An 18935-nucleotide genomic window follows, 5' to 3' on the forward strand; every position below is an offset into this window, starting at 1 on the left:
AATGCAGTACTCCCCGGTGATGCTGTACCCTTACACAATACAGTACTCCCTGAGTGACGTTGCACCCTTACACGATGCAGTATTCCCCAGTGGTGCTGTACTGCCTATCCGACAGTGCAGAGTTCCTTTAGAGTCTCCCAGCTGTGTGATGTTCCTTCAGCAATATCCCTCTCACAGGCACAGTGGTCCCTCAGTACTGCCCCTCCCACAGGCACACCGGTCATTCAGATACTAACCCCCCCACAGAATGTCCTCCCCAACAGTGCAGAAATCCTTCAGCACCACCCATCCACGGCTCAGTCCATCCCATTGCAGAGAACTCTCTCAATGTCGCTCAGTCAGTTCCACCCATGGGCTTCACCCTCATCCCCACCCCTCCCACAGCGTACCGCGGAGCTGAGCTGCTTCCGCCCTGCAGTACCGTGACCCTGGCAGGATGCAGTGTGGTGGGTCAGATCGGGATGGAGGGAGGTGTACTGGAGGAGGTGAGAGAGTGGAGTGGAAGGGGAAGCTGGGAAAAGTGGACGGTGGGAGGGGGTGGCGTATGAAAGGTGAAGTGTCTGTCAAAGGGGAAAGAACTGAGAGCATAGGGTTGGGGTGGTGTCGATGTGGGGGGTGAAAGGGGGGAGGTTAGGGAGGGAGAGGAGGCTGACTGAACGAGGTGGAGGTCAGGACACAGGCCAGGCGGTGGGAGTTTAGATCCCTCGTTCCCACACCCCGACGGGGAAATACCTGCCCCCAGACCTACCGGGGCCCAGCCAGGGGCAAGCTTTCCTCCAGCTGTCCCCGCTCGCTCTTGTGGCCCTTTAGCTCCAGCGACGCCTCCCCCTTGCGGCCCAGCTCGGCGGCGCAGTTGGTCAGTTTGCAATGCGGGCGGCCCCGCTCGGGCCCACAATTCACCTCCAGGCCGGCCAGCTTCAGCTGCGAGGCCACGATCAAGTTGTCCCTCTGCGGGTCCGTGCGGTTGTTCATGGCGTTGGCGAGCCGCGGCTGAGGCCGGTGTCCGGCCGAGGATCGTAAATGCCGGACGGCCAGCGCCAGGGCGAGCAGCAACAGGACGAACGCGGCTATGCCGCAGCCCAGGGACACCAGCTGCCACTGCACAGGGCTGGGCAGCTGCCGGTGTTTCTGCGAGGGGCTGGGCTCCTGGACGGAGATCTCGCACCACCGGCCCACGAAGTCGTAGGGACACTGACAGACGGGGCCACGGCTGGAGAGGCCGGCGTGGCAGGTGCCGCCGTTCTGACAGGATGCCGAGTCGCAGTCGGCGGGCAGCCGCTGGCCGCAGTTCCGGCCCGTGTAGCCGGCGGAGCACAGGCAGTGGTAACCGTTCACCTGGTCCAAGCAGCTGCCGCCGTGGAGGCACGGGTTCGGGGCGCAGTCGTTAATGTTGATCTCACAGCTCTGGCCGGCGAATCCTGGGGGGCAGTGGCACATGCGGGTCAGTCCCAGACCCAGGCACCGGCCTCCTGCAAGAGGGGAGAGGTGGGTCAGACAGTCTGGATCAGGCAGCAGAGTCCAACGGTCACCTCCCGTTTAACCAGCCCCGTCATGTCCCCTCACTCCCCCCACCCCCACCCCAACCCCTCCACCTTCACAGCTCCCTCCAAAACCCCCTCCACCTCCCCTTTCACCAGTCCCGTCATGTCCCCTCACTCCCCCCACCCCCACCCCAACCCCTCCACCCCTCCCCAACTCCTCCACCTTCACAGCTCCCTCCAAAACCCCCTCCACCTCCCCTTTCACCAGTCCCGTCATGTCCCCTCACTCCCCCCATCCCCACCCCAACCCCTCCACCTTCACAGCTCCCTCCAAAACCCCCTCCACCTCCCCTTTCACCAGCCCCGTCATGTCCCCTCACTCCCCCCACCCCCACCCCCACCCCCACCCCAACCCCTCCACCTTCACAGCTCCCTCCAAAACCCCCTCCACCTCCCCTTTCACCAGTCCCGTCATGTCCCCTCACTCCCCCCACCCCCACCCCAACCCCTCCCCAACCCCTCCACCTTCACAGCTCCCTCCAAAACCCCCTCCACCTCCCCTTTCACCAGTCCCGTCATGTCCCCTCACTCCCCCCACTCCCCCCACCCCCATCCCAACCCCTCCACCTTCACAGCTCCCTCCAAAACCCCCTCCACCTCCCCTTTCACCAGTCCCGTCATGTCCCCTCACTCCCCCCATCCCCACCCCAACCCCTCCACCTTCACAGCTCCCTCCAAAACCCCCTCCACCTCCCCTTTCACCAGTCCCGTCATGTCCCCTCACTCCCCCATCCCCACCCCAACCCCTCCACCTTCACAGCTCCCTCCAAAACCCCCTCCACCTCCCCTTTCACCAGTCCCATCATGTCCTCTCACTCCCCCCACCCCCACCCCAACCCCTCCACCTTCACAGCTCCCTCCAAAACCACCCCCACCTCCTCAAACTCTCTCCCCTTCCCTCCCTTTCCTCCTGCACTCCTCCCCTATCTATCCTTCCAATTCACCTCGCAATGACAGTCGATGTCAGTGACCTCTGACCATGGTTAAGTGGTGTGTAATTTCCAAAATGTGAACTGGTGCTGGGTTCACCGAACAGGCAGGGGAGGTGGGGAAACTGCCATACAGGGAAACATTCGATTAACTGGAGCGTCGAGCAGGGGACCCCAAACTTTGCCACACTGTTAAGCAAGGGTCAGTGAACCCCAGGTTGGGAAGCCCTGGTGTGGAGGTGAGAGTAAATTCCAGTGAAATGTGAAAAGTTCTGAGGAGGCGAGACAGGTTAGATGTGAGGGTGATGATTTTCCTGGTTTGGAGGGGGGTGGGGGTAGTGTGATTATAGGGGGTAGGACATTTACGTCAGACGTGGAGAGATTTCTATGCTAAGGGAATTCTTTCCTCTGAAGGGCAAGTCACTGAAGACTTTTTCTAGATTCAAGTGGCACCAGTGGGTGTGGAGGAGAAAGCAAGAAACATATTCAGATGGGGGGGGATAAGGCAGCTTTGCTGAATAGCCTTTACTTGCCCCTATGTTCTCTGACTCTGCATGTGGGTTAAGGGCAGGGTTCCACATTTGGTGCAGGCTCCTGAGGTGATCAGCTCCCTGGGTAAGTTTACAGTCAGCCCCCCCCCACCCCGACAGTGAGACAGTTGTTTCCAAGTATCATCCCCATGACGGGGGACGGGTACAGTCTCTTTGCTGTGGCTTGGATGTGGGGTCAGAGCCCAGGAACCGCTCAGACTTCCCAGTCCTTGGGAAGCAGAAAGACGGCTGCTGGGCAGGTGAGAGAGATGGCCTGTTCTCAGTGAGGCTCCCCCTGTTGCTCCCCCTGTCCACTGCCTCCCACTACCAGTGCTTATTTCAAAGTGAAAATATATGCTCAGAGCTTGAGGGGTGGGGTTAAAATCTCTATCCACAGCAATCATGGCTTTATATCCCAAATTTGTCCCTTTCTGTAGAAGGGACATTTCTATTCCACCGCCCTCCCAACCGATTGAGCAGTTGCCTTAGGGATCTGAATCATTCTAATGTGTTACTCTACAAACCCTACCATGCTCTGTGACTATCCCTAAAGTTGAACCTTTGTAGTGGAGACAAAACTTCAAAACTTACAACTTACAATCCCCTACAGCCCGGAATCACTGGCTTCTGGAATGGTTCCAGAAGGTTGGAAAATTGCAAATGTCACTCCACTCTTGAAGAAGAGAGAGAGGCAAAGAGGTCGTGGTACATATTGATGCCAGTGACATAGGCAGGAGAGGGGTAGGGGTCCTGTGCAGTATGGTTAGGGAGTTAGGCAGAAGGCTGAAGAGCAGGACCTCCAAGGTGGTCATCTCTGGATTACTCCCGGTGCCACGAGCTAGTGAAGGTCAGAACAGGAAGATGGTGCAGATGACAGTTCCTCGGTATCCACATCACCAAGGACCTCACGTGATCCGTACACACCAGCTGTGTGGTGAAAAAGGCACAACAGTACCTCTTTCACCTCAAATGGTTGAGGAAGTTTGTTATGGTCTCCCAAATCCTAAGAACTTTCTACAGGGGCACAATTGAGAGCATCCTGACTGGCTGCATCACTGCCTGGTATGGGAACTGTACTTCCCTCAATCACAGGACTCTGCAGAGAGTGGTGTGGACAGCCCAGCGCATCTGTAGTTGTGAACTTCCCATGATTCAGGGCATTTACAAGGACAGGTGTGTAAAAAGGGCCTGAAGGATCACTGGGGACCCAAGTCACCCCAACCACAATCTATTCCAGCTGTTACATCTGGGAAGCATGAAGCATGCTCTACCGTAGCATAAAAACCAGGACCAATAGGATCCGGGACAGCTTCTTCCACCAGGCCATCAGACCGATGAACTCACGCTAACTTGAGTGTACTTTGTATTTCATTGACTGTTCTATTTATTATAAATTATTATAAAGTACTATGATTGCACATGGCACATTTAGATGGAGACATAATATAAAGACTTCTACTCCTCACGTATGTGAAGGATGTAAGAAATAAAGTCAATTCATAAGTGGCTGAGGAGATGGTGCAGGGGGCAGGGTTTCAAGTTCTTGGATCATTGGAACCGTTTCTGGGAAAGGGCTGACCTGCACAAGTGGGACAGGTTTCACCTACACTGTAGGGGAACCAATATCTTGGGAGGAAGGTTTGAAATGCTGTTGTGGATGGTTTAAACTAGATTTGCAGGGAGGTAGGAACCAAAGTGAAGAGGCAGAAGATGGGGCAGTTGGCGCACAAGTAGTGACAGCTTGTGAGGTGTTTATGAGGAAGGATAGGCAGATGATAGAGCAAAGAAACAGTCTGCCAGATGGATTTGAGGAGCAGATTGGGAGGCAGATTCTGGAACAGTGCAATAATAATAGGGTTGTTGTGATGGGTGATTTTAACTTTCCTAACATTGGCTGGCATCTCCTTAGAGCAAGGGGTTCAGATGGGGTGGAGTTTGTCAGGTGTGTTCAGGAAGGTTTCCTGACACAATATGTAGATAAGCCTACAGGAGGAGAGGCTGTACTTGATCTGGTATTGGGAAATGAACCTGGTCAGGTGTCAGATCTCTCGGTGGGAGAGCATTTTGGAGGAGTGATCACAACTCTATCTCCTTTACCATAGCGCTGGAGAGGGATAGGAGCAGAAAATTTGGGAAAATATTTAATTGGGGTAGGGGGAAATGTGCTATTAGGCAGGAACTTGGGAATGTAAATTGGGAGCAGATGTTCTCAGGGAAATGCACGGCAGAAATATTGCAACTGTTCAAGGAACATTTGCATGGCATTCTGCGTAGGTATGTTCCATTGAGGCAGGGAAAGGATGGTAGGGTAAAAGAACCATGGTGTACAAAGAATATAGAAAATCTAGTTAAGCAGAAAAGAAAAACTTATGAAAGGTTCAAGAAACTAGGTACTGTTAGGGCTCTAGAAAATTACAAGGGTGCCAGGAAGGAGCTCAAGAATGAAATTAGGAAAGCCAGAAGAGGCCATGAGAAGGCCTTGGTGAGCAGGATTAAGGAAAACCCCAAGGCATTCTACAAGCAAGAGGATGAGCCATGTGAGATTAGGACCACTCAGGAGTGAGAGTGGAAACAGGTGCAGGGAGCCGGAGGAGGTAGCAGAGATACTTAGTGAATACCTTGCTTCAGTATTCACCAGTGAAAAGGACCTTGGCAGTTGTGGAGATGACTTACAGTGGACTGAATTGCTTGAGTGTACAGACATTAAGAAAGAGGATGTTCTGAAGCTTTTGAAAAACATTAAGTTAGATAAATTACACACATAAAAAAATGCTGGTGAATGCGGCAGGCCAGGTAGCATCTCTAGGAAGAGGTACAGTCAACGTTTCGGGCCGAGACCCTTCGTCAGGACTAACTGAAAGAAGAGATTGAAAGAGATTTGAAAGTGGGAGGGGGAGGGGAGATCCGAAATGATAAGAGAAGACAGGAGGGGGAGGGATGGAGCCAAGAGCTGGACAGGGGATTGGCAAAAGGGATATGAGGGGATCATGGGACGGAGGCCTAGGGAGAAAGAAGGGGTGGGGGGGCAAGACCCAGAGGATGGGCAAGGAGTTATAGTGAGAGACACAGAGGGAGAAAAAAATAATAATAAATAAATAAGGGATGGGGCACAAAGAGGAGGTGAGGCATTAACAGAAGTTGGAGAAGTCAGTGTTCTCTAACTTCCGTTAATGCCCCACCTCCCCTTCATGCCCCATCCCTTATTTATTTATTATTATTATTTTTTTTCTCCCTCTGTCCTTCTCACTATAACTCCTTGCCCTTCCTCTGGGCTCCCCCGCCCCCCCCTTTTCTTTCTCCCTGGGCCTCCTGTCCCATGATCCCCTCATATCCCTTTTGCCAATCAACTGTCCAGCTCTTGGCTCCATCCCTCCCCCTCCTGTCTTCTCCTATCATTTCAGATCTCCCCCTCCCACTCCCACTTTCAAATATCTTTCAATCTCTTCTTTCAGTTAGTCCTGACGAAGGGTCTCGGCCCAAAATGTTGACTGTACCTCTTCCTACAGATGCTGCCTGGCCTGCTGCGTTCACCAGCATTTTTTATGTGTGTTGCTTGAATTCCCAGCATCTGCAGATTTCCTTGTATTTGCGTGGTTAGATAAGTTATCAGGACTGGACGAGATATACCCCAGGCTACTGTGGGAAGTGAGAGAGGAGATTGCTGAGCCTCTGGCGATGATCTTTGCATCATCAATAGGGACAGGAGAAGTACCAGAGGATTGAAGGGTTGCAGATGTTGTTCCCTTGTTCAAGAAAGGGAGTAGAGATAACCCAGGAAATTATAGACCAGTGAGTCTTATTTCAGTGGTTGGTAAGTTGATGGAGAAGATCCTGAGAGGCAGGACTTATGAGCATTTGGAGAGGCATAATATGATTAGAAATAGTCAGTATGGCCTTGTCAAGGGCAGGTCATGCCTTACAAACTTGATTGAATTATTTGAAGACGTAACAAAACACATTAGTAGATGTAGTGTATATGGACTTCAGTAAGGTTTTTGATAAGGTTCCCCATGCAAGGCTCATTCAGAAAGTAATAAGGCATGGGACCCAAGGAGACCTTGCTTTGTGGATCCAGAATTGGCTTGCCCACAGAAGGCAAAGAGTGGTTGTGGATGGTTTGTATTCTGCATGGAGGCTGGTGGGCAGTGGTGTGCCTCAGAGATCTGTTCTGGGACCCCTCCACTTTGTGATTTTTATAAATGACCTGGATGAGGAAATAGACGGATGGGTTAGTAAATTTGCTGATGACATAAAGGTTGGGAGTGTTGTGAATAGTCTGGAGGTTTGTCAGAGATTACAGCGCAACATCAATAGGATGGAGAACTGGGCTGAGAAGTGGCAGATGGAGTTCAACCCAGACAAGTGTGAAGTGGTTCATTTTAGTAGGTCAAACTTGAAGACGGATTATAATACTCTTGGCACTGTGGAGGATCAGAAATCTTGGGGTTCATGCCCATTGGACACTCAAAGCTGCTGCACAGGTTGACAGTGTTGTTAAAAAGGCCTATGGTGTGTGGCCTTCGCCAACTACAGGATTGAGTTCAAGATGCGTGAGGTAATGTTACAGCTATACAAGACCTTAGTTAGACCCCACTTGGAGTATTGTGTTCATTTCTGGTCTCCTTATTGTAGGAAGTATGTGGATACTATAGGGAGGGTGCAGAGGAGATTTACAAGGATGTTGCCTGGATTGGGGAGCATGCCTGATGAGAATAGGTTGAGTGAACTTGGCCTTTTCTCCTTGGAGCGACGGAGGATGAGAGGTGGCCTGATAGAGGTGTATAAAATGATGAGAGGCATTGATCGTGTGGACAGCTAGAGGCTTTTTCCTAGGGCTGAAAGGCTAACACGAGGGGGCATCGTTTTAAGGTACAAGGGGGATGTCAGAGGCAAGTTTTTCACAGAGGGTGGTGGGTGCATGGAATGCACTACCAGGGAAGGTGGTAGAAGTGGATACAATAGGGTCTTTTAAAGAGACTGTTAGATAGGTACATGGAACTTAGAAAAATAGAGGGCTATTCAGTACGGAAATTCTTGGCAGTTTCTAGAGTCGGGTACATGGTTAGCACATCTTTATGGGCTGAAGGGCCTGTATTGTGCTGTAGATCTTTATGTTTCTATAGGTCAGTCAGTCTGACCTTAGTGGTTGGGAAGATGTTGGAGTCGATTATTAAGGATGAGGTCTCAGGGTATTTGGAGGCCCATGATAAAGCAGGTTTCCTCAAAGGAAAATCTTGCCTGCCAAATCTGTTGGAATTGTTTGAAGAAATAACAAGCAGGATAGACAAAGGAGAATTGGTTCTTGTGCTCTTGATTTCCAGAAGGCCTTTGACAAGGTGCCACACATGAGGCTGCTTAACAAGCTACGGGCCCATGGTATTACAGGAGAGATTCCAGCATCGATAAAGCAGTGGCTGATTGGCAGGAGGTAAAGAATGGGAGTAAAGGGAGCCTTTTCTGGCTGGCTGCCAGCGACTAATGGTGTTCCACAGAGATCTGTGTAGGGACCAATGCTTTTTACATGATATGTCAATGATTTGGATGATGGAATTGATGGCTTTGTTGAAAAGTTTGCTGACGGTATGAAGACAGGTAGAGTGGCAAGTAATTTTGAGAAAGTAAAGCTACAGAAGGACTTAGATTAGGAGAATGGGTAAAGAAGTGGCAGATGGAATACAGTGTCAGGAAGTGTATGGTCATGCACTTTGGTCGAAGAAATGAAAGGACTGACTATTTTCTAAATGGAGAGAAAATACAAAAAACTTAGGTGCAAAGGGACTTGGGAGTCCTTGTGCAGGATTCCCTAAAGGTTTTTACACAGTAAGGGAATTAAGGTTTATGGGGAAAAGGCAGGTAGATGGAGCTGAGTTTACGGACAGATCAGCCATGATCTTATTGAATGGCGGGGCAGGCTCGATGGGCCGTGTGGCCTACTCCTGCTCCTATTTCTTATGTTCTTCTGTTAATTTACAATTGAGTCGGTGGTGAGGAAGGCAAATGCAACGTTAGCATTCATTTCAAGAGGACTGGAATATAAAAGAAAGGATGTAACGTTGAGAAGCTATAAAGCACTAGTGAGGCCTCACTTGGAGTATTGTGAGAGTTTTTCAAAGGAGATTCACACAATGATTCCCATAGTGAAAAGCTTTTCATATGTAGAGCATTTGATGGCTTTGGGCCTGTATTCACTGGAATTCGGGAGAATGAGGGGGGATCTCATTGAAACCTATCAAATGATGAAAGGCCTTGACAGAGTGGATGTGGAGAAGATGCTTCCTATGGTGGGTCAGTCTAAAACCAGAGGACACAGCCTCAGAATAGAGGAGTGTCTTTTTACAGCGGAGATGAGGAGGAATTTCTTTAGCTGGAAAGTGGTGAATCTGTGGAATTCTTCGCCACAGGCAGCTGTGGAGGCCAAGTCTTTAAGGCAAATGTTGATAGATTCTTGATTGGTCAAGGCATGAAGGCATACACGGAGAAGGCAGGGGGTTGGGGCTGAGTGGAAAATTGGATCAGCCATGATGAATGGAAGAGTAGACATGATTGGCCAAATGGCCTAATTCTGCTCCTATATCTGACAGTCTAATGTAAACCGATATACTTGTAAGGGGTTGCCGAGTCTTGAAGAGGACAGTCGTAAGTGGAACTTGTGCTGCCTCGGGATCTGGGTTAGGGTTGGTAGCCTCTTCCTCAGATTTCACCTGGAAAAGGATAGGGCTGCTCTGAAACTGAGTGGGGCGCGGGATTAGTCTGGGATTTATGGCAGGATTTCAGGAATGAGTGGGGAGTGGGATTAGTCTGGGATTTATTTCAGGAATGAGTGGGGGGTGGGATTAGTCTGGGATTTACAGCAGGATTTCAGGAATGAGTGGGGCGTGGGATTTATCATGGATTAACACAGCATGGACATACTAATGCCACAGTGATCTTGTTGACCACGTGTCACACTTCCCTGTTGAGGATACAGTTACAAGGAGAAACACAGTACTACGTTACCATTTGCACAGGGGCTCCTGGAACATCGATCCACCTTCTGCTCACAGTTGGTGCCAGAAAAGCCGGGTCTACAGCTACAGATGTAAGAGGCTCCCCGTGATGTCCTATAGCAGGAGCCACCGTTGAAGCAGGGGAAGTCAGCACAGGTCAGGGCACTGTTCTCACACTGCTGCCCATCATAGCCAGGAAGGCAAGAGCAGTGGTATCTTTCCTCTGACTCCTGCAACAACAGAGCCACAGCGTTAGGAACACCAGCGCATCTCACTGACTCTCTACGCTGCCAGGATATCACCCACGTCCTACAGCAACCACTCTCAGCTAAACTGACACAGTGGAGAGGGGCAGGGCAGGGGGACAGAGCCAAGAGAAGAGGCAGTAGCTCAGCCTAAATGATGAATTCCCCTGGAAAACACAGCCGTTGGGAACCACAAGTGGTTTGAGCAGATTAATCATATAGTCAGGTTTTGCAGTGAGGATGAAAGAGCCCCAACGTTTCCTCTCTCCCCAGAGCCTGTGTGTACTGATTGAAGTGGGGGTACTCTTTATCCATCCTGATTATGACTTTAAAGCCCAAACTCTGGCCTTGCCTCTTTACGAAGAGCTTCTCTTCATTTTGTACTCCCCTCCCCTTGATGGCCATCTGAAGGAATATTCACTCCCTGGTGGGATCACCCTTGCCCTGTGTGACTTCACCCTCTCCTTGGGACAGAGTGTCTCCATGAGGGAATCACCCCAGTTCTCTATGAATCAAGAGACACGGGAGATCGCAGATGCTGGAAGAATTCCTTAGGTCCGGCAGCATCTGCGGAGGGAAACGGGCAGACAACATCTTGAGTTGAGACCCTCTACCTGGACCAGATAACATCTCAACCAGAAATATCAACCTCCGTAGAGGATGCTTGTGGCTGGCTGATCTCCTCCAGCATTTTGTTTCTTCCTCTCGTTGTGGGACAGTGTCTCCCTCCAAAGTGATCCTTCTCCCCGCAGCCCGATTCTGAGTGAATGCACCCTTGCTGTGGGACAGCACCCCCCCCCCGCATAATTGGACAGATCTTTCCGCCCTGGCCTGTCGTGCTGGAGAATGACGAGGATTGCAAGCTGGTTGAGGTGAGCAAAGCTGGAGAGTGAGATGTCCCTTACCGTGCAGGTTCCTCCATTTCTGCAAGGACTGCTGCCACACTTGGGCACGGGAGACTGGCAGTGGACGCCGGTGAAGCCAGGCTGGCAGGTGCAGGTGAAACTGCCTTGCCCGGTGTTGGTGCAGGTGGCGTTGTTCAGACAGGGCTTGTTGTGGGTGCAGTAGTTGAGATCTGTTACCGGCACAGAAAGGGAAGAGGAGCAACATCAGTCACAATTCACAAGCAGTACAAGCCAACTTTGGCAACAGCATCCTCACTGTTCCTCCCTTGCATTTCAAATATCCCAGAGGAAGCGAGGTGGGACTACGGGATCGGGATGGTGTTCTTTCTTGTCCCCTCGGAAGAGTGGTGGTGAGGTGAGAGTAACCCTTTATGCTTTTCTCCACATTGAATAGGTCACTCAGGGTTAATCGCTCAGCACCTCTGGCTGGATTTGACGTCTGCTCCTCGTTCATTCATTAGTAAAACCAAGTAACCAGCAGTTGTTCACTATCAGAATGGTTGTTTCAGTTACTCTGGGAGGGTGCTTATAGGGCGAGGCTCTTCAATCTAACCTGGCTCGATTCAATCAACATCCGAGTTTGGGAGCTGACACGTGGTGTCCTGCCTCACGGTGCCAGAATCCCGACCTGGGGTGCTGTGTGTGTGCGCAGTCTGCATGTTCCTGTCTGGGTGTCTCCCGGGCACTCCTTTTCCAGCCACGTCATCAAGACACGCGGGTTGGCAGGTTTACTGGCCATTGTCAATGGCCCCAGCGTGCAGGGGAGTATGAGGAATCTGGGGGCAGTTAATGTGAATGAACTGGCATTAGTGCAAGGTGCTTAATAGTTGGGGCTGACACAGAAGGGTTTGCTTCTGTGATCCGTGAATGATTTGTCTGACCAAGGTTTAGATGGGCTTCGTGCTGGACTGGAGGTTGCGGATCTGGTGAAATGGTGGTGGGGACTACCTCAGATCGGACTTCACTCACCCTGGTTACAGAAGAGTCCGCCCCAGCCCTCTCTACAGTTGCACTGGAAGGGTTGGTCACAAGTCCCATGTAGACAGCCCGGGTGCCGCACGCACTCAGTACATGAATCTCCCTGCCATCCATAATGGCACCTCAAGAGAGAGTGAGAGGGAAAAATACAGTTAGTTGTCCTGAGAACCGCGTGGAAGAACGCCAAGCACGGACGCGGCTGGCACCGCCAGCTCACGCCTCCTGCCCACCAGTAACTTACTTGCACTCACCCGGTCGATTGCAGAATCCACGCTGTGTGCTGCACCCAGTTCGGCAGATTGCTGCAAGGACAGACAGGAAGGTCAGTGTTAAATCACACCTCGATCTGTGATGGCGTTAACGCCTTAATATCTTCCAGTCCAGAGCCTGCAGCGGACCCTCAGTGACAGCTATGCAAGGTACAGTCCCAGTACCTCCCAACCCCAGAAACACCCTCACCCTGCCCCAGCTCTGATAGACACAACTGGCAATAATGTCTTCCTCATGACCAACCCCGAAACAGCGGCAGTGAAAAGCTGCCAGACAAATAATAAACTACAGCAATGGCGGCCGATCCAAGACCCCACTAATACTGAATGAAAACACAAGATTCTGGAAGCACTCTGCAGGTCAGAGATGGTGGAGATTGAAACAGAGTTTATGTATCACGTGGCACACTGTTCATGGGAACTGATAAGGTTCTACTGGAGGTCCTTCACCTGAAATGTTAATCCTGTTTTTTCTCTCCACAGATGCTGCCTGACCTGCTCGGTATTTCTGGCATTCTCTGTCCTTGTTTCAGATTTCTAGCTTCTGTTGTTTGTAATTTGTTTTTAAATCTGTACTTGCTGGTAATAAACTCCACTAAAAGTTAGTTTTAAGGATGCCAGTGAAACTCTAATAACCTGTGGTTCCACAAGAACTCAGTGTCAGTAACAAATCCCATCACAATACCAATAACATCCTCTGCCACAAATGGATCCGAGTGAGAGTCTGCGAGCAAGCAGCAGAAATGCTTTGCTGTAATCTGGAGAACACATGCAAAGCTGGAGGAACTCAATAGGTCAGGCATCAACCATGGCGGGAATTGGACAATTGACATTTCAGCTCGCGTCTCCTTCTGGACTGAAAGAGTAGAGGTAGCTGGTGGAGCAGAGCTGGCAGGTGACAGGTGGGTCCGGGTGAGGAAGGGTGATAGGCAGATGGAGGAGAGGAGAGTGGAAGTTGTGACAGGATGGGAGGTAATGAAGGGCTGAAGGTAATGCAATATTATAGGTAAGGAATGTGGAGCGTAGTATTGAGTAACGGAGGTGGGAGGAACAGTGACAATGAAAAATGACCCCCAGTGACTCGAGTGTCAGTAACAGTAACAGCTCGCAATCACACTTCGTGTCCTGCCCCGTCCTCTCTCTCTCACATCCACTCCACCTCCAGCCTAAGTAATAATCCTGCAGCTCCACGTTGGCAAAGGACAATAACGTTGAGTAATATAACCAGAGATGTGCAAGTCACCCAGCACCATCTGACAACCTGTACACTCAATTACCCTCTCTGACAGTATGTGCTGTGCACAGCGACAGTTGTATCCTTGCACAGGCAGCATTGGCTTCTACTCCTAGTCCATTGTGGAGAGCCCTGCAGCCCTCTCCTGTGATAATCACGGGGGTGTCGGCAGCCCCACAAAACCCACGCACATTTCTGCAAAGACAGCCCCCTCCCTCTCTCCGGAGTTGGTCACACACAGGAAATTGCTGGTGACCATACCCAGTGCCAATTCAATACAGCCGGCGTGTCCTCGGGGACAGTGACAGGAGCAAACTGAAGCTGCCCAGCACAGATACAAGTACACAGGGGGAGTCCTGAGCAAAGAAATGCACGCTGACTGGTTAGTGGGGGAACAGGCCGAGGTGATGCCTTTAAACCAGCGGTCCAGTACTTCCAAAGTCCCAACAAACAACCTACTGGGAAAAACTCAGCAGGTGGAGGAGCAGCATTCCAGAAGGAAAATGGACTGTTTTGGGTTGATATCCTCTCCAGAAGAGTTTTTCCAGATTTCAGCATCTGCAGTCTCCCGTGTTTCCATTGGAAGCAGTACAATCTACCCCGAAGAACCAGTAAATCACACCCTGGTTCCTGTGCCAGTCTCCGGCGACGGGGTGTTACTGCTGCTGACAAGATGCCTTGTCACCGGGGACTAGTTGCTTGGACAGTGCCGTTATTAACACCCTGGTCTCCAGTGGAAAGGCCTCTGGGCCACTCCAATACAATGAACAGTGACAGTCCCACCGTGTAATCCCTGAGTGCGGGGTTTTAAATCGCCCGTGCGAGAGTAACAGCGTTCAGCGCCCTGTGCAAGCATCCCGGCCTGTAATAATCTCGTGTCAGTAATAACTGCTAGTTTCAGTATGTAAACCCCTCTGATCTCTACCCCCATTCCCCCTTCACTGCGGCGGCCTTTCCTGAATGGCCGCAATAATAACCAGCTCTCACAATGTTATGTGACACCGTTCCCTCTCCCCCTCTCCCCGTCCCCGTTGCCCCAGCCTTACGCTGTGTGCAGTACTCATTTTCCCATCCGGCCATACAGATCCGCTGCCCCTCCTGTCCACAGGTGTAATGCCCAAAGGTGTCGTTCCTGGGCCGGCAGTAATGGGAGCAGCCCTCGCCGTAGTAGTGGTGGGTGCAGATCACCCGGTACGAGTAGTGCAGCTGGGTATGGCCCACTCGCTGGACGTCCCGGGACCAGACCGCGTTCACAGACTGGTGTCTCTGGATAGCAAAACGGCTGATCAGCATCTCAGGGCTGGTTACATCTGCGCGTAGAAACAAGCGGGTTAACTCAGGGCAAGCGCGCCGCCAGTTCCTGGCAAGACCAGAATAAAACACACCGTCCTTCCCCGGGATCCCCAGCTGAACCCCCGCACATACAATCGCCTGCCAGTTTTAAGGACTTCCAGTCAACCCTGGGTATCGGGCTCGGTGGGCAGGCAGGACACTGGAGCGGCCCGTCTCGGCACAATAACCTGGGAATGAGAAACCAGCCGAGGGACGCTCAGACACATCTGACAGGCCGCAGTAAACAGAAAGGATGTTCAGACCAGTCCGAGAGAGGATCAAAGACGCTGGTGATGACTTACCGACAAGTAATTAGGATACAGCGTGTATTTGGCCCTTGGAACCCTGCCGCCCGATTTAACCCTAACCTAATCACGGGACCCGACATGTCATTGGGGTCTGGGAGGAAAGCGGAGCAGCCGGGGGAACGCGCGCATTCCCCGGGGAGACTGGTTAGAGAGGACGCCGGGATTGGCTCCGATCTGACAGAGCGTCGTGCCAGCCGGCGCGTTACAGGGCACGGTGCTTACGTGCCAGGGCAGGTGTCAGCGAGCGGGACGTGTGCTGCGTTGATACTGTTCGCATTTTCTGATTTTATCTGTGTTTTGTTTTGGAAACTGAAATATCACTGCATCTCCTCAAAATTAGACACTAGGTCAGAATTCTACTCAACCCGCAGATTTCGTAACCAGGATCAAAGGACGGACGAAGTGATATTTCACAAGATACAAATCATGGTGGTGACGGGCTGGCGTGGGTGATCACATCCGAACCAGGGGCAATTCTGCCTCGTGCTGAACAACCCTTCCAAACCTGGGAAGTACTGGACTAATAGTTAATTTTCATTTTACTGGGGGTGGATTTTGTTTTACGTAAGGGATCAGCCCCAGCACAGTAGGGAGAACGGACGCCGTGTTTTAGGGAAGACACGTTTCAGTTTCCAAGTGGGCTGAACAGGAGAGACTCTGCGGAATGAAATGTTTAGATCCTAAATTCGGGGAAATAGATCTCCTGATGTAATCCTGGAGCGGTGGCGCACAGATCCCAGATCGCTGAGGAGACGCGCAGGCCGAGGGAGAAGCACAGCTCATAGATCTTGCTGTTTGGTGTGGGCCCGGTGGAACACACGCAGATCCCGGAACGATGGGGTCACACAGCCCGAAGTGTGGGTGGAGACACTGATCCCGGCGGGGGTCCCAGGGCGACGAAGACACACGAATGCCCGAATGGCAGGCCAGTCTGTACCCGGATTCATATATCAGCCCAAGGTGTTGGAAGTGCGTTAATCCTGGAGTGATAAGGATCTCGGAGTGATAGGGAGATGAGGCCTGGAATGCGCTGGATGAGGCCCCGGAGTGCGAGGCATGTAGATACCAGCACGGAGAAACGTGCAGTTCCGGGAGTGACCTGGGGATGATGAGCTGGCGTGACCAGGAAAGGGGGACTGGAGCAACGGATCCTGAACTCAAAGTGCGAGGGCATCTTGAAGAAACGGATATACTGACGGGGTGGCGAAGGAAGGCCCTCGAGATAGAGAGTTCCCCTCCGGCGAAGTGATCCCGGACGGTGATCATGCGATTCAGGCACCAGCAGATCCTGGACTGATGAAGTCAGGAGATTGCGGAGACAACGACAGCAGGTCCGGGTGATGGAGACAGCAGAATCCAGTGTTCCCGGAGTGATGCCAAAGTGATCCCGGAGTGATGGAGACTTAGGTTTTCACCGATAATTGACCCGAGCTAACGAAGTGCCGGCCTCTGTAACCCAACCTCTCTCTCTCACCAGAACAATCGAAGTCGCTTTTCCAAAAAAGGCGGCGTCGACTGCCGGAGGTGTTAAGCGCAGGAAAAAGGCGAGCGGAAGGCTTGGCAAGATTTCGCCTTTCTCACCAACATCCAGCTCAGTTTCCCACGCCAAAAATAAACGATAGGAAGTCGATTGTGTTGAAGAGTCAGGACTATGGGACGGCGAGCTCGAACCGCGAACCTGTACATCCACAACCTAACAGCGTTGTATTTAATCTAACGGGGAACCTCTCTACAACGCTATACATCAATTAACCTCAGTCTCGCCCCCTCTCAAACCGCTGGACTTACTGGGGCTCGGCTGGCTGGAGGGAGAGTTCCAAGCTTCAACGATGAGGGAGAAAGTTCCCTGTCAAACAGAAGAGGGGGAGAGTTAGAGGTGTAACCGTATCGGCGCACAGTTTTCCTTTTAACGTTAACAGCGCGAATGCCGCCCGGTCCCGCCAACGAGCCGCCGCTGCTCCCCGTAGCATCTCCGTCTGCCCACCCGGTTCTTTCTCCCCGCGGTTCTCTCGGGTTCAGTTAACAAATTTCACGACACATGCAGGGGATATTAAACCTGATTCTGATATTCTCTCTCTGTTTCTGCTAGCTGCTGAAAGTCGGTCCCTTTTATACAGCATGTTTTCAGTAAGGGTTTAAGCATCACTCTGTGCTGCCTGCGTGTTTTTTTCCTGCCTGTTTCCGGTATTTGTTCCTGTTTTTGTGTCGGTGTGAAGGTGTTTGTGCCTCTGAGGGCATTTCCCTGAATCCGACTCTACATTTGCACGTTAGTTCTGTTTCTGTGCAGGTGTGTGCGTGTAGATGTCTATATGCTCGTGCTTGTGAGTGTGCCTACACACAGGTGTGTGCATGTGTACCTAGCTGTGTGTATCTGTGAGGTGGAATCAAAGGTGAGAGGGCAATCTCTCCTCTGCCATTCACTTCCTGACGTTTCCAGCTCTTGGCTATCACTCTGGCATCCTCACTGTACAATGCCCCTTCTCACTCCGGTCCAGTCCGGTCTGCCCTGCCCTGGCCCGCCGGGATTGCCCCTCACCGGCCACTTGAAGGTGAAGTTCAGCCTGAGCGGGATCTGAGTGGCCGCCACCCTGAATGAGCTGCTGTCGCCCAGGAACGGGGAGAGGACGCTTCCGTAGGTGCACGGCTCCGGGGACACCACCACTTGGAAATGCTTCAAGCACACCCGGAAGAAAGTGCGGCAGTCGGGCACGCAGCGACCGCCGGACGCCAATAAGCCCCCGCCGTTCACAAATTGGTGGATCTTCAGTTCGAACGTACCGCGGCAGGAGACCTTTAAAAAAGACAAGGCCAGCGTGAGAGGCGGAGTGCAGGGAGCTGGAGTGAGCGAAGAGGGAGGAGGGGGCGAAAACAGGGGAGGGAGGGAAAGAGAGAATGGTAGGAGAAAAGGAGAGGGAGGGAGAGGGGCGCGGGGCAGGTAAGTGAGGGGGCGGGGGCAAGGGAGGAGGGAGAGAGGGAGGGTGGCAAGGGGGAGAGGGGCAGGAAACGCAGTCGAGGATGGAGTCCCGCAGGGTGACGGGTTTACCTGGGGAAGGAGTGAGAAGAAGAGTGCAGCGTGGACAGTGCGTAAAGCTGCCATGCCCCGTCTCCGACCCTCTTCAACTGCTTCCCTCTTGGAGTGTCCCAAAGGCAGTTAGTTCTGTACTCCTTCCGCGTTGTACCCCGACCCGCAAAAGCTTCGGACGAGCAGCTGGTCCAGGACGATCCGGACCACACACTAGAAGGGTCCGCACTCTCGCAGCAACCTGCAAACCAGCTGGCAATCCGTATACAACTCGGACTCCCGTTAGATCCCAGCGGCCGCTCTCGGTTACAGCCCGTGTGTGTGCGTGGGGTTGGGGGGTGGTGCTGTCATTGGGATGCGCGCTGGCCCGGTTCCTCGAACGCACTAGCCTTGGTCACTCTTCCGACCAGCTGCACAGTTTGAACACTCAGGCTCCTTTAAATATACGGAGTCTGTGACCCAGGTTGTCAATCACAGGCATGAGGCGTTCCGCCTCCTTCACGTGCTGCACAGATTGTCAATCACTGGGACGGAGGCGGGGCCTCTCCTTCTCACTAGGTTACCGAGTGTCAGTCCGTCAAAGGGACGAGTCACAGTGGGTGACGGAGCTGTCAATCAGAGGGATGGTACTCGCAACGCCCCCGTCCTATGTTACA

The 18935-nt window shown here is 52.1% G+C and overlaps 1 protein-coding gene across 3 annotated transcripts in view; it reads right to left on the reverse strand.

Moving 5' to 3' along the window:
* Positions 1-18689, reverse strand: part of dll4 (delta-like 4 (Drosophila)) — a 98248-nt gene extending 79559 nt beyond the window's left edge. For all 3 annotated transcript variants that reach the window (XR_010018644.1, XR_010018642.1, XM_063053418.1), the window contains exons 1-9: positions 18301-18689; positions 17794-18048; positions 17046-17103; positions 14664-14927; positions 12356-12416; positions 12106-12236; positions 11137-11306; positions 9997-10216; positions 749-1469 (exon numbers count right to left, since the gene is read on the reverse strand). Coding sequence is in view for 1 of the 3 variants with exons in the window: in XM_063053418.1 (XP_062909488.1) it covers positions 749-1469; positions 9997-10216; positions 11137-11306; positions 12106-12236; positions 12356-12416; positions 14664-14927; positions 17046-17103; positions 17794-18048; positions 18301-18354 (1934 nt within the window). In the remaining 2 variants the exon portion in view is untranslated. The remainder of the gene's footprint in view (positions 1-748; positions 1470-9996; positions 10217-11136; positions 11307-12105; positions 12237-12355; positions 12417-14663; positions 14928-17045; positions 17104-17793; positions 18049-18300) is intronic.
* Positions 18690-18935: the final 246 nt, after the last annotated feature.

Source organism: Mobula hypostoma, chromosome 1 (genome assembly GCF_963921235.1).
Source record: "Mobula hypostoma chromosome 1, sMobHyp1.1, whole genome shotgun sequence".
In the NCBI taxonomy this organism is placed as follows: Eukaryota; Metazoa; Chordata; class Chondrichthyes; order Myliobatiformes; family Myliobatidae; genus Mobula; species Mobula hypostoma.